Below are 15,050 nucleotides of genomic sequence, written 5' to 3' on the forward strand. Positions count from 1 at the left end.
TTCTTCACATTATTGCCCCCAAAATACTTCGTGGTGCTTCCTCACTTAGAATATTCCCTGCGAAACAAAAGAATACCATTTAGAGCATTTTGTTGGCAATTTGCCTACAAAACAACAATAAAGCATGGTAATATTAAGGTGTAAATATCATCTATATAGCCTAATATCAACTCTCAAAATGTTCAGTTCCATTTCGTATTTAGATTGTGTCGAAACTTTATTAATGAGTTGATTTCCATAATATATATTCTTTTCAAAGGAATCAATTATTGAACTTTAAAATACATATTCAGTAACAAGTGATTTTAAAATATTTATCGCGATAGAAAATTTATGATTTTTGGTACGCGTTTGTAATATTTGACACATGATGCTTTATAGCAACAACTTATGTATGACATGATTTCCCCTGTATAACGTGTTTTGAATGTGTGGCTAAGAAATCTAATACTTTTAGACATAAAAATAGATAATAATTGAAACGGAATAACGTCCCACAGAAAAAAAAAAAAAAGGATCATGGACCAGATTAGACTTTTGTATCGCTTCATAAATAATAGTGTATTTTTAAGTGAGTTTACAGCTTTAATCACATAATGCTGTGATTCTAACATATTTAATTAATTCAACTTCGTCCTACTATATTATGTCAAAAATATTATTAATGACTTGGTTCGAATTATATATTAGATGATTTTATTTTAAGGAATTGATTATTAACTTTATACATATTCAACAGCGTAAGCAATTGAAAGCTTATTATTTTTAATACATACTTCTCGTGCAACTAACATTGAGACTACTAGCTCGTTTGGCAAAGCTGTAAAAATCAACTTATTTTGAGAAGTATTATTTTTTAAAAGTGTTTTTATCAAAAGTACTTTGGTTAGAAGCAGTTTATGTATGACTAATTAGTTTGAAAAGCACTTCTGAGCAACAATTAGTGTTTGACCAAGTTTTAAAAAACTACTTCTAAGTGTATTTTTTCTCAAAAATGTTTCTCAAAAAAGTGCTTTTGGAGAGAAACTATTTTTTTTGCTTCTACTTTTTCTCAAAGCATTTTTTTCATTCCAAAAGCTTGACCAAATACCTCAATTTTTTGCCAAAAGTACTTTTGGCAAAAAAAAAAAAAAAAAAAATTCGACCAAAGCTTTGCCAACCAAGCTATACTAAACTCAAAGAAGGGAATTCAAAAAAGCGAGCGGCTTCAAGAATCAGCTACTCTTCACACACACACACACACACACACACACACTCTTGAACCAGTTCTCTCAATAAGCGAGCTCATCCTCATCAGCAATAATGGACGTTCCGAAAGACCAGATGAGCACTCTATTGGACCACGGCTTGTTCCCTTCTGCTCAAATGCTTGTATTTTCACTAACTAACCCTTAGGGTTTTTGAGATTTCACCTTTTCTCATTGTGAATTATTGTAATTTACTGCATAGGTGATCCTGATCTTTGGTTTCTTTTGTGATTGAAATTTAGGGATGTTTTCTTGTTTCGTCGTCTTCTGTAAGTATTGAAACAAGTCCACACCTCAAGGCTGAAAATTTGGTTTGTTTACTTTCTCCTTTTTTTAATAAATAAATTGGAATTTATTTTGTTTATTTACGAATTGATTTATCGATTGTTTGTAATTTGTTATGCAGGTGCTTCTCGGCGATGCTTTGTTTCGAGAGAAAGAGTACAAGAGAGCTATTGTAAATAATTTGGTTATTTTGGACTTTAGATTGATCTCCCATGTACTGCAATTTAATTATTGATAAAGGGTGCATTTTCACTTGTATGGTACTAAGATTGATCATATAGTGTTAGTTGTTAAACTATTTAGTTCACTATTTTGCCAGCACGCGTACAAACAAGCATTGCACTGCCACAGAATAATTCCTAAGCAAAATGCAACACCCATTAGAAGTGCACTGTCTGCATCAACCAGGTCATCATCGCCAAATTCTTTCAACATTTCAGCAATTAATGAGAATGAGGTATTTTGGTGTATATCTAATTCTTGGAAATGCTAAACTCATAGAGACACTACTGAGGGTCTTTTGTTGGCTTTCCTGTTTCATATCATAATAGGTGAAGTTCAAGATTGCATCATCACATTGTGCACTCAATGAGAATAGAGCAGCTCTTCTCGAGGTCAGTCATCTTTATGACTCTTCATTATCTGGAGCGGACATAGTTTTAGAATGTTTGGTGGATACCTATTTGTGATGAAAAAGGAATTATGTTTTTTCTTCTTCTCATTTCTTTCACTGTTGCTACGCATTTTGTAATACAGTCTCTCAGCATAACTGAATATTGCCATTTACTTCTATCCTATGTGTTTATACATCTATTTTGGAGAAAATTAGTTGCAAGCATTGAGTCTCTGTTCCCCATTATGTCGCAGATGGAAGGAATCCCAAGCAAAGCAAGAAATTTGCAGATGAATCTCATGATGGGAAAACTTTATCGAAGTTCTAGACATACTCGTGCAGCCGTTACATGCTATAAAGAGTGTTTAAGGTCTTTCGTGTTTTGATTTTTTAAGACAATATTATTTGCTTATGATAGTGTATACGTACTTATTTTTACTTCTCTAGATGTTTTTCTTAGTTTCTCCTTCTTCTAACTTTTTAGTCTTTGACATTACAAGAAGAGAAAAGAAAACAGTAAACTTTATTTGTTACTCTTTCTCTTTGTAGGTAATTTTGCTTTTAGCCTTCTTTTTCCTTCTTTCTTCTGTCCCTGTTCAGGACCCTACCTTTTTATAGATTAACCTGCAGAAGAAGTGAGCAATATGAAGTGTCACAGTCATTGGTTGATTTGTAATACACCTCAGTCTTATCCATCCTACTGTTGTTGCTTTCTGTTATTCACAGGCATTGCCCTTACATCATTGAGGCTATCATAGCTTTGGCGGAGTTGGGTGTGGCAGCTAAGGACATTATTTCATTGTTTCCACAGGTTTGTTTTACCAGATATTCAGTATATATGGCTTCACCGTCCTTTCTGTAAAAGAGATGTTAGAAAAAAACTTTGCTTACAGTAAACTGCGTGATTGTTAAAGGTTTGATGGTAACAAAAGTATTTTCAATAAGAATGCCTAGCAATGCATTTCATTTAATTTTAATTTCTTAATGCCTATAGTTGCTCATCTGAAAATTTTACCTCTTATATCAAAATCTAAATGTGTAATTGGATCTTATCATCCTTTTTGTCCCTCCTATATTTATCTTCAAATTACGAAGATCGAATTGTTGGGTTTGCCCATGCGTGGTTAAATTAGTGAAGGGAGAAGAATGTCTCTTCTTCAGTTCTTTGATCATAACTTTCATCTAATGTAGTCGTCATAACATTAAGGCTATCTACTCCTAAGTTGAAGAGCCATTGCAGCCAGAGTCATCTACACATTTGAGTTATGCTATTGCATATCATGCCCCTGCTGCAGTGTATCGTGAAACAATTACTTTTTTGCTTTATTTAAATAGGGGATAATTGGCTGATAATATAGGGAACACCCTTTATACTGCTTCGGAAGAAGGCTGTTCTCTTAGTTGTTTAAGAAAAAGAACATTTCATCACCTGAGTGTTAAAATATTTTTGAACGCGCCTAAGTGTGAACCATTAAAATAACTTTGGTGCAGCGTAAAAAAATGTATATGAGGAGCATAGAATGGAAGAATTATCATATTACTACGACAGGAATATACTTCTTACGTTTTGTCTTTCTTTGGATGGGTTGAAGAATTGAACTTGGAGAGTATTACCCCTCTGCTTTTACTTCACCTCCTCTCTTGCTTACTGTCCAAGGAGGAGGAAGATGACTTGTAGTGCTCCATTTATGTTTCCACACCTCCAATCCCTGTGGGGTGCTCTTGCAAGAGTCAGGACCTAGAGAGCTAATGATAAATGGTAATTTGAAACCGTGTAATGCTTTTATTATCTTGCTAGAAACTGTCATTCCATGAGTGTAATTAATTAACGTGGATTTTTGGGTAGAACTCATGACATGTTTTGGAGCAATCATAACACAATATTTTGCTTACTCTTGATATTGCAGACCCCAACTCGAGGTGCAAGGTCTACTTTTGATCATTTTGATTCAAGTCGTTGGTTACAGGTTAGTGAACAATGATGTGGTTTAACTTTCTTTCACTAAAGACTGAGCTGCCTCTGTTTATCCGATTATATATTTTTATGTTGTGCTGCATTTTGTGTTTTATCAAACTGGCAACTTGTTATTGGGTTGTGGGGTTTCTTGATAGAAATTCTTTGTGTCAATTTTTTTCCCAATACTAACCCCATTGCTAGTTCCTTTCCTGTTCTGCTAATGTGCGTGGAGGGATGCTGGACTCATTTCTCTTTTTTGTTTTCCAAAATACAAAATGAAAGCCAAATTGGACCAAATTGCTTTCTAGTTTAAACCCCACTGAAGAATGAGGGCAGTAATGACAACCTTAGGTTTTCATATCTCGTGTTTGCTATGTGGGGTAGGAGCCCATTGCTACTGCAATAACTCTATATAGGAGAATGTCATGGGTAACCGTAAATGCGCTATATCGGAAGATAGTTTGATTCATCGGTAAGGGTGCCATCCTAGTGTGACTGAGATAACCCGAGGAGACTTACTCATGAGTTGATAGATCAGGTGTGCCAGATTGCCATGGTGACAACACATGAAAACTATAAACAATAAGTTTGCTATGTGGTTGAGGAAAATGAGCTTATTGAGACGAATATGAAATTAAGCATGTACAATGGAAAAGTTGCCAATCAATGTGCAATCATCAGAGTTTATAAAAGGAACCAAGAATGTGCCCAAGATGTCCGATCCTTCCATATCTCTACTTATTGGAAAGATGTAGATGAAACTCTATGCAAAGTTAGATAGATACAAAAGACCTTTACTTCTCCACAAAATTTCCTTTTTCTAATAAAGGAGAAAATAAGAAATCTTCTAGGATCAGTTGGCTCAAGGTTCGAAACTCGATAGATAACGGGCTTGTCCCTCCACCCTTCTCCACTTAAATAGTAAGCTTTTATCTGCGGCAGTATTTGAACTCGTGACGTGTGGCCTAATCCATGCATCACGTTGTGTTCTTACTATTAGACCAAAGCCCTTCACGTCGTGTTCTTACCATTAGACCAAAGTCCTGAAGCTCTTCAACAAAAATACCCTTATCACACGTGTATAAAAAAGTTTACAATTTTTTTGATAGGCGTATAAAAAAATTTACAATTTCGATTCCGAAATGGTCTACACACAAAATTAACAGCTGATAAGATGGCTCTTTTACACCAAGTGATGCATGGAAATTTTGAATAAAATTAAAGAATTAAGCGACTTCAATTTCATTATGTTTCAATTAGGGGAGGTACAAAGCCTTCTGATAGGGGATGGTCAGGGAAAGGAGTGAAATGGGGAAAGTAGTAAAATCTAAGATTGTTTATTTCGTTGGATTTGGTTTCCAAATTTCTACCATTTTAGTTACCAACCTTTTGGTTCAAACACCTCGTGGTTTTGCAATTCTCTTTTAGTATTTAAACTTGTCAACTATAAGTGCCACCTCACATGCATATTAAAAGAACGAAGGCCCTTAGCGAAATGTCGTTTGCCTTTTTTACCCTTTCAAAATAGATTTCACACTAGACAAAATAGTCATTTAATAAATTTTCTACTAATTAGGAGTTCTAAATCAACTAAATTTTGTACATTATTTTCCTAATATTAGATTCTAAATCAAGTAAAATTTTGCATACTAAAATATTCTTGTCTAAACTTCTATATAATGAAGCCCAGCGTATGCTATAAACATGAAAAAACTAAACAAGATTTCCTTTTTTGAGAAAAAGAAAACTTACGACTTAGAATAGGTTGTAGATTGCTTCGTTGGCCAATGAAGTATCATTTTTTATGTCCTAATTTTAGTATAAAAATATTCAACTTTCAAATAATCTTTTCTATCTATATTTACTTTTACAAAAGTAAGAAAAAGAACAAGAAGCTCAAACAATTAATATTCTTTAATTACAATTAGTGCAAACAAGTGTTAAGCAAAATTATAATAATAATACTATTTTAGAACATTATTTTATGTCTATTTTATTAGGATGCTAAGCATGAAAACCTAATCAAACCTAACGATACTTCTAGAGAAGTAAATGAATTTAAGTGGACTTCATTTTCTAATTTCTCATGTTATTCAATGAACATGTCATATCTACTTTTGAAATTCTAATTACAATTAAATTCTAGCTTCTAGATATCGTTTTTGTATAATATTTGAAAAGTACACTGATCAATAATAAGACAAATTACTAACAAGATATTTAAGAATATAAAAGACAGAGAGAAAGAAAAATGGTTGAGAGTTTTATAAACACAAAAAATTCAAAATTGAAATATTAGAATAATTTTTACTCTTCAACAATGCAAATTTTTTATTGGAAAAAATTATAATTGTAGTAAAAAATATTCAAAACTATGAATGAGCTAATATATGAAGAACTTGAATAGACAAAACACATACTATTTCCTTTAATGCTCAGAAAAAATTTAAGTCTTTGAATTACTAATTAGCAAAAGAATCCACTTTAATTATTTTTTAAATTCATCATATAAGTAAATTAGTTTTCAGGTTAGCAAAAAGTTTAGGATACATAAATTTATCTCCATAAAAGGCGCAATAACAGTGAAAAAATAAACAATTTAGTTAAAGAATTTGTATTAAGAGTCCAATTAGTAAAAATGTAAACTAAAAATGATAAAGATGAAATAGTGGAAGACAAAATATATTCTAAATAAGTTGTCGTGAATTATTATTATTATTTGCATTTATTCCAAAAAACGGCAACATTTGTTCTATATTAAGTTAATAGTTGTAAAATAGTAACTCAAAATCAGTTGACTTTGTATTGTCACTTATTATTTTTTTTCTATGAGCTATAAAGCCAACCTCATCATTTATCAAGACCAAAAGATTCAATTTCAAATTATTTAATTTATCTTTATTAATAAAAATATTTTTAATTTTTTTAAGTATTAGGCTGCAGAAATAACGATAATTTTCATAAGATATTCCCATAAAAAATCTCACAAATTACAATAAGGTATATGCAGACTTCTATGGGGAAGATTTTTCCTTTATTGAGCTAACAAAATGGGATCAACAGTTATCATTTTCAAAGAACCAACATTTTTTCTTTCATTTAATTTCATAGTCAAATATATTATTTGATGATATTTATATTATTTTAAAATTATATATTCAATAATATGGGTGCACGCGCAAAGCGCGTACCCTAAGACTAGTTGGTATAATTATTTAAGATCTCGTCGGATGGTTATCTGCCAATGTTCACTTTATTCCAGTCTTTTAAGCATTAGTTTTTCATCGATAATATCTATCTAATGTTCATATTATTCTTTTCCTCCTGTGCAGCGTTATGTTGAAGCCCAATGTTGCATTGCTTCAAATGATTATAAAGGTGACAATCTTTTCCTAATTAAAATGTGCCGGTTTGACTATTTTAGCTTATAGTTGCAGTATTACTTTGACCCTTGATACAATACCTCTGAATACTGAAGAGGCCACAATAAATTGTCAAACCATCACTCTATCCACTTTTATTAAAGGTACAAGATGAAGCCCCAAATCATTGTTCGACCAGCGGAGCAATTTTCCTCTACTTTTCAGTACTTCTAAAATATTCTGCTGTAAGAGAAACAGTATGGTATTCGTAGCATGTTGAAGAAAATTCAAAATATTAAAACTGTTACAAACGAGAAAATTTCTGTTCTTATTTTAATAGGGAGGGAATGTTAAGGTAACGTATTAATTTGTAAAACCTAATGTATATAATTGAGTGTCACTAGATTCATTCAAATTAGTTGGATTGTTGTATCGCTTTCATACTTAAATTTCAAAATAAAATCTGACAAGATACTAAATGTGATCGTGTAGAAATTATATTGTGGAAAACCTGAAGCTATACTACAATGGGGAATTGTTACAGTGAAATAACTGACCAAACAATTTATTGGTTTTGTCAGCTTGCACCCCTTCTCGGTCTTTGTTGCTTTAATGGTATACCTCCTTGTATCTCGTTGACTCTATCTACTTGTTTATACATGTTTATATTCTAACTGTATTAACTCTAACTAATAATTAGTAATATTACTTTATACCTTATATGACACGTACCATCTACTTTTGACCAAACTTAGCGAATGTTCTCAGTATTTTTAAGCAATTTAACATTTGCCCTCTAAAGAAAGTTATTCCTAAATCTTTATTGATTTTGCTATTAAAATAAATAAAAATATTACTCCCTCCGTTTCAATTTAGATGAGGTAGTTTTACTCGGAGTTTAAGAAAAAGAAGAAGATTTTTAAAACTTGTGGTCTTAAAAGCTTAAGGGGTAAAAGCTTTGTGGGGCCATGACATTTGTGTGATTATAAAAGCTTCTCATTAAGAGTAAAATGGGTAAAATGAAGAGTTTAAAGTTTAATTATTTCCAAATTTAGAAATGTGTCATTTATTTTGGAACAAACTAAAAAGGAAAGTACCTCATCTAATTTGAAACGGAGGGAGTAGAAGCTAATCTTATTAATTAAAATATTAGAATTAATAAGATATAGGGTATCAAATTTGTGGGAGTAATCTAAAAATTGCTGATGGAAACTAACCGAAGTGATGATTTTCAAATTCTCTTACATGCTATGCTAAGAAAAGAAATTGATCAAACTAATGACTAGTCGCTAAAATTGTAGCTGACCTGATCATTGATTTTTCAGTATTTAAAAATTATCCTTCCCCTTCTCTTTTACTAAAATTGGTTTGATTTTTCAGAAAACTATTCGGGAAAACTGATTTTTTTGCGATATATGAAGATAAATGTTATGGCGGTTATAAAAAATGTAAGGGCAGGAGTCTTGCTAATCTTCACACCTGAATAGTCTAACTTCAGGGGATACCCTCCTGCTCATTGACTCACTGTAATTGATTAGCAAATGAAAACAGCTTCATTGGGTTCTCTGTCTCCTAAATTTTGTATATCTGCTGTTGCTTTTCTTTTTTCTAATAGCACAAAAAGAAACACATAACACATATACCACTTGTATACTGGAAGATTTATATTATCAAAAAAATCTGTTTGTCTTTGAACTGGGAGAACAGGGGCAAAGTGCTATCAAAATGTCCTCTAGCCAAAAACTCGTTTCTACTTGGTCTTAGTTTTTGTTTGATTGTTCTTATTCTGCAGGTGGTCTGGAAATTTTTGCTGAGCTTCTGCGACGATTCCCTTGTAACATACATATACTGCTTGAAATGGCTAAGGTTAGGGAAGAATGACTATATGGAAAATTATTGTAAATATTCATTGAATAGTACAATGTTCCTTTTATTCATAGTTCCTTTTTACATGTGTTTGGCAGTAGGTCAAATGGGCAATACAATGATCATGATTAACATGTCAGAGGCTCATGGTTGTATCATTTGAAATATAACAGGGTTATGTGAAAGTAGTTGTTCCTTTTCTTTCTTGTGGATCAAATATTCTCTATACTGGCTATCTCCTTTACTGGTGTCAGATTCACGTAGACAGGTCGATATAGTGAAGTATCACATGCCTAGCATTATCTTTCCATGTTTTAGATTTGTCTGGTCTAATCATTTACATCTTTGCCCTGCTTTCAAGGGAATTCCTTGATTGTAATGATTGTTCTAAATTACCCAGATTTAGAGAACTACTCTTCGTATTTGTTTCTTTTCACGGATGGTCGAATGCTCATTTCTTAGGATGACAGTTTTTACCCTAAACACTTAAAGGACACAGAGTCTCAGCTTTTTCTCTGGCAACTTTGTTCTGAAAATAAGCAAAATGTTATGCGTATCCCTGTCTCATATTCACGTTTCTGAAGGTTGAAGCCATCATTGGAAAAACTGAAGAAGCTATAACAGATTTTGAGAAAGGTAAAACGAGTGCTACATCTTGATGTGATATTTTTATCATTTCTAAATGTGTACTACATATAACATTGTATGGTCTCTACAGGTTCGATCCACTGATCCGTATGTTATAACTTATATGGACGAGTATGCTATGCTCTTAAAGCAGAAATCTGATTATTCGAAGTTGAATAAATTAGTACATGATCTACTAAACATAGACCCGACCAGGCCTGAGGTTTTTGTGGCCTTGTCTGTCTTATGGGAAAGGAAAGACGAGAGAGGGGCTTTATCTTATGCTGAGAAGGTTAGTTTTGTTTAGTTTTACTTTTTGAGATTGTTGTTGATGAATCAAGCATAAACTAGTGATAATGTTGCTTTTTTGCAACCAGAGCATCCGCATTGATGAGAGACATATACCAGGTTATATAATGAAGGTGCGCTTAGATTTGTTCTTGTGTGTAGTGAATACTTTTCAATGCCACATAGTTAGATTATTCTTTGTTTTGGCCAACATCTAGGGAAATTTATTCTTCTCGATGAATCGACCTGAAGCTGCTGTGGTTGCCTTTAGAGGTGCTCAAGAGTTGAGACCTGATCTTCGTTCTTATCAAGGTTTGTTTCAAAGGAGGGTGAAGTTTGATTGTATAGGTTACTAGCATTCTGCTTCTTTGAATGACGCCTTTGCATTATTCCATTCCTTTCTTAATGAGTTTCTCTCAAATACATAGGTTTAGTACGCTCTTATTTAGCAATTTCAAAGATCAAGGAGGCACTGCATGCTGCAAGGGAGGCAATGAAGGCCATGCCACAGTCAGCAAAAGCTCTAAAATTGGTGGGTGATGTACATGCTAGTAATACTAGTGGGAGGGAAAAGGTATAATTGAGATGTCCTTCTTTCTTACCTTTTGATTTTTGAATTGAGTCCTCAGAGTTAGCTGGTTTATTTGATATTTCGTATTAGCTTTTTGTTAGAGAATCATAAAGGTTCTGGTGAAATTTAAAACTAACAGAGGTAGCAGCAGGATTCCTACTTGCATATTATTGGTTGCAAAATTTTAAAGATGTATTTATATACTGTTTCTTTCAAATTGAATTTTTTATATGATTTGACAAGATTGTTAAGGTGAGAGCTGGGAACATGCTTTTCTGATACACCTAAATTATTAAAGTATCTAGTTTACATTTCAAAAGAATATTTAAGTAATATTTTCTTATAATGTTTGTAAAAAATCTTTGATTACAGAAATGTCTGGGATAATGCTCTGAAGCTTGTACTTTTATAGATTTAAAATTGTTAAGAATTACTTCCGTCTCCCCAGAATCAATTACATTTTTGGAGTATGAAAGTGAACTGTCTACTTTTTGAATTGATCTCATACATTTTTTCTCTAAGGACAAACATTTATATTTAGGAACTATAAAAAGTACAAAACAGGTCGACTTTTGAAAGATTAATACTCCCTCCGTTTCAATTTATGTTAACCTATTTCCTTTTTAGTCCGTGCCAAAAAGAATGACCTCTTTCTCTATTTGGAAACAATTTACCTTTATACAATGATTTATAACCACACAAAATATATGTGCTTCATTTTATACCACAAGTTCAAAAGTCTTCTCTCTTTTCTTAAACTCCGTGCCCAGTCAAATGGGTTCATATAAATTGAAACGGAGGGAGTAGTATTTTGAAATATTTCAGAATATCAATCTGAAGGAAAAATTGGTTTAATACACAAACAGTGATCGTGTCACCTAAAATTGGACATTTTTTTAATCTTCGTTGACCAATGATTTTTCTGTTTCAGTTTATAAAAGTCCAAATCAGAAAACTAAAAGTTGAAATAGATAAATCTTATACATTATGCGGAAAAGAATGGTATCGCAACACGTTTTAATATAGATTTTTTTAAAGTGGTATGGTGCTTTTTCTTTATATGTCAAACTATACATAGGTCTCAAATTTTCATTTGACATTTTCTCTTTTTGCATGTAAAGGAAATCCAATTTGGTAAGACTTGATCTGTACCATCTTTTAAGGAAGTATGTTTGTTCTTCTCTGTCTTTTTTGTTTGTATTTTTCTCTTATGGTACCAAAGGAAAAAAAAAATCTTTCAGCTATCTTCTAAGTTATATATTTTTCAAAAATCCGCGAGATTCATGTTTGTATAGATGATTGGGTGGTTTTGTAGATAACCATATCTTTGTGTAGGTTCTCTACTTTTGGTATACCTCTTGTATATGGGGGTTTTTCCCCACAATATTAATAAAATATTACCTTACGGGAGAAAACATAACAATATAGTATATCTGAGTAGCACTTTATTTCCTTTTCCTTTTTCTTGAAATTTCAAGTACCAACTCTTTTTACAGGCAAAGAAGTTCTATGAATCTTCACTAAGGCTGGAACCTGGTTATCTTGGAGCAGCGCTAGCCTTGGCAGAACTGCATGTCATTGAAGGTCGAACTGTAGATGCTGTTACTCTCCTTGAGCGGTATCTCAAGGATTGGGCTGATGACTCGTTGCATGTTAAGCTTGCCCAAGTATTTGCTGCAACAAATATGCCACAAGATGCCTTGTCACACTACCAGGCAGCACTGAGGTAGTCCTACTTTTCCTTGAATTTTCTTGCAATCTTTTTCTGCTAGATTTTAAGGCATTAGATGTGTTAGATAATTAATCTCACATCAGCCCTTTAACTTATCTGTGCTTTAAATTCTAGAAGGTAAAAGAAATGAGAAGAGAAGCAGTTTGCATGAAAGTGACATAATTCCAATTACTTAAAACAATTTTTTGCTCTGCCTGTCAGGATAAATCCCCAAAATGAAGCTGCAAAGAAAGGGTTGGAGCGCCTGGAGAAGCAGCTCAAGGTTTTGTTTCCTGTTCAACGTGAAATCATTTCCTTTATATGCTTGTCTTAAATCCGAACATATGGCCCGCACGGCTTTGGTCTAGGGGTAAGAGTGCATCCTGTGTCATGTGGGTTAGGGCACTTCACGGGTTCGAACCCTGCCGCAGACGCAAGCCTAGTATTTAAGTGGAGAAGAATTTCGAACCATGCCACACTGGCGCTCGGGAATTTCTCGATTATTGAAAAGAATCTTATAAGATATGTTTTCTACTAAACTTGGCTAGTAATTCTCCATCCATCATGGGACACCCAAATTCATTTTGGCCTTGGTATTTGTTTACTTATGTTTGCTTGATGTCATGCATATATTGAGTGTATTTACGCTAGCCCTTCATTAGACAGTTTTTTTTGGTTCCACTGTGTGCTTAAATGAACCTATCCATTTTCGGCAGGGAGTAGATCCTGATGCTCCTGAAGAAGATGAAGAGAATGATGTCGAGGATGCTGATGCAGACCAGGAAGAGGCTGAGCTTTTATGATGAGGAACAGAAACATATTTTAAGCTCTTCTCTTGCTCTGCTACATGTTTAGGAGAACTGGTTCAGTTGGCAGGCATCTAATATAAAAACAGCAGAAATCCACTTCACCAGCAGCAGATTCTTTGTGGCCTTTCCAAGAGCTTAATGCGAATTTCAAATAAGGTACTTGTTGTGGCTACCTCGTGTTCTACACTACAAATTCTTCGCGAGTCAAGACTGTTCAGCTACAGTCTCTCTTCCTTTCAGATCATATTATGGCTGCCCATATGTTGTAATCTATTGTAGTCCTTTTGTCCTATCCTCGATGTAAATTTACCCTCTGGAAGGTTGTACCGACAATTTTGTAGAACTCCAAAGATTTTCAACAAATTATTTGATGTAAAACTGTCGCGACCTAAAATTCACTAGTTGTGATAGCACCTAACCCAACCCGTTAGGTAAGTCAATTAATATCTATTCAGTTTCAATGATATTTAACAGGATAATTAATCAAAGAAATTATCTAAATCTTATACATTCCCAAGGACTGGTAGTACAAATCATGAGCTTCTAATAATAGAGTTTACAAAGTTGATATGAAGTAAATACATCTTCTGTTTGAACGTACATAGACAGAGTTTTACAAAATCTAAGACTACCATGAACAAGAGGCAGTTAAGTCTGGATCGCAAGTGCACCTTCAATGCTAGCTCCCTCCATGCACAGTAACATTAGCATCTGAAATATGCACGCAGTGCGTAGGAAGTGTAGTATGAGTACAATCGACCTCATGTACTCAATAGGTAACAAACCTAATCTTAGGCTGAAAGTAGTGACGAGCTGGTACATAGATTGGGTCCAACACCAATAACTAACAACAATTCATAACAATATAGCGCAAGTAAATAAAGAAGTAGCTCTAGATAACATGCTCAACCTTTTCATAATTTTCCGAAAAATAGTTCCACTTTTCAAGTATATTAGTGAAAACCCAAATCCTTTACCGAAAACTTAAAAAAATATGAGATAGTTTGAAAACTGTAATTTTTCCAAAAATCATTTCCACAATAAATAAGATGTTTCATTTTATCTTTCCAGATAACAAGTGTGAAATACCTCACTATACCACATATCAATCTGTGTGAAAAGTCATGAATAATGTGATACTGTACAACATGAGGAAAAATGCATCTATATGCCTGTATGTCATGTGTGCATGTCAATGCCATGTATCTCAGAGATGAATCATGTACTCACGCTCTTAGAATACTCAACCTTACTGTCTCGCATTATCTCTAACCGTACTCAATACTCAGCACACTCAGTCACTCAGCACTGTACAATAATCATTGCGGCGTGCAACCCGATCCACATACATATACATAGTCGACTGTGCTCACTGGGGGTGTGCAGACTTCGGAGAGGCTCCTTCAACCCAAGCGCTATAATCCGCACGGACAACTCACGTACTGCACAGACAAGTTACGTGCCATAGTATCAATATCAGGATCCGCACGGACAACTCACGTGCTGCACGGACAACTCACGTGCCATAGTAACAATATCTCAAATCAAACCCTCAGCCTCACTCAGTCATCTATCTTTTCAGTCTCTCTCTCTCTCTCTCGGGCTCACAATGTCATGAAACTAGCCCAAAAATGATGATATGAAGTATCAGTAAATAACAACAGAGACTGAGATATGATATGCATATGAATGCGTATGACTGCGTATATAAAAC

The 15,050-nt window shown here is 33.6% G+C and overlaps 1 protein-coding gene across 1 annotated transcript; it reads left to right on the forward strand.

Annotated features, from left to right (window-relative positions):
• The first annotated feature begins 1,177 nt into the window (after positions 1-1,177).
• Positions 1,178-13,714, forward strand: LOC107779801 (anaphase-promoting complex subunit 7). The gene is made up of 18 exons (XM_016600285.2): positions 1,178-1,371; positions 1,490-1,558; positions 1,654-1,704; positions 1,852-1,989; positions 2,084-2,146; positions 2,400-2,515; positions 2,872-2,956; positions 4,053-4,112; positions 7,435-7,480; positions 9,257-9,330; positions 9,915-9,977; positions 10,049-10,249; positions 10,335-10,379; positions 10,464-10,557; positions 10,674-10,819; positions 12,313-12,542; positions 12,750-12,810; positions 13,244-13,714. The coding sequence occupies exons 1-18, from the start codon at positions 1,303-1,305 to the stop codon at positions 13,328-13,330; spliced, it is 1,698 nt and encodes a 565-aa protein (XP_016455771.1). The 5' UTR covers positions 1,178-1,302; the 3' UTR covers positions 13,331-13,714.
• Positions 13,715-15,050: the final 1,336 nt, after the last annotated feature.

This window comes from Nicotiana tabacum, chromosome 7 (genome assembly GCF_000715075.1).
Source record: "Nicotiana tabacum cultivar K326 chromosome 7, ASM71507v2, whole genome shotgun sequence".
In the NCBI taxonomy this organism is placed as follows: domain Eukaryota; kingdom Viridiplantae; phylum Streptophyta; class Magnoliopsida; order Solanales; family Solanaceae; genus Nicotiana; species Nicotiana tabacum.

What these genes read in the sequence shown, in the direction of transcription:
- LOC107779801 (XM_016600285.2), top strand. Translation starts at nt 1,303, where the DNA reads ATGGACGTTCCGAAAGACCAGATGAGCACTCTATTGGACCACGGCTTG. An exon ending in CAGCAATTAATGAGAATGAG is followed by an intron (nt 1,990 to 2,083) that starts GTATTTTGGTGT and finishes ATATCATAATAG; the next exon opens with GTGAAGTTCAAGATTGCATC. An exon ending in TACTGCTTGAAATGGCTAAG is followed by an intron (nt 9,331 to 9,914) that starts GTTAGGGAAGAA and finishes ACGTTTCTGAAG; the next exon opens with GTTGAAGCCATCATTGGAAA.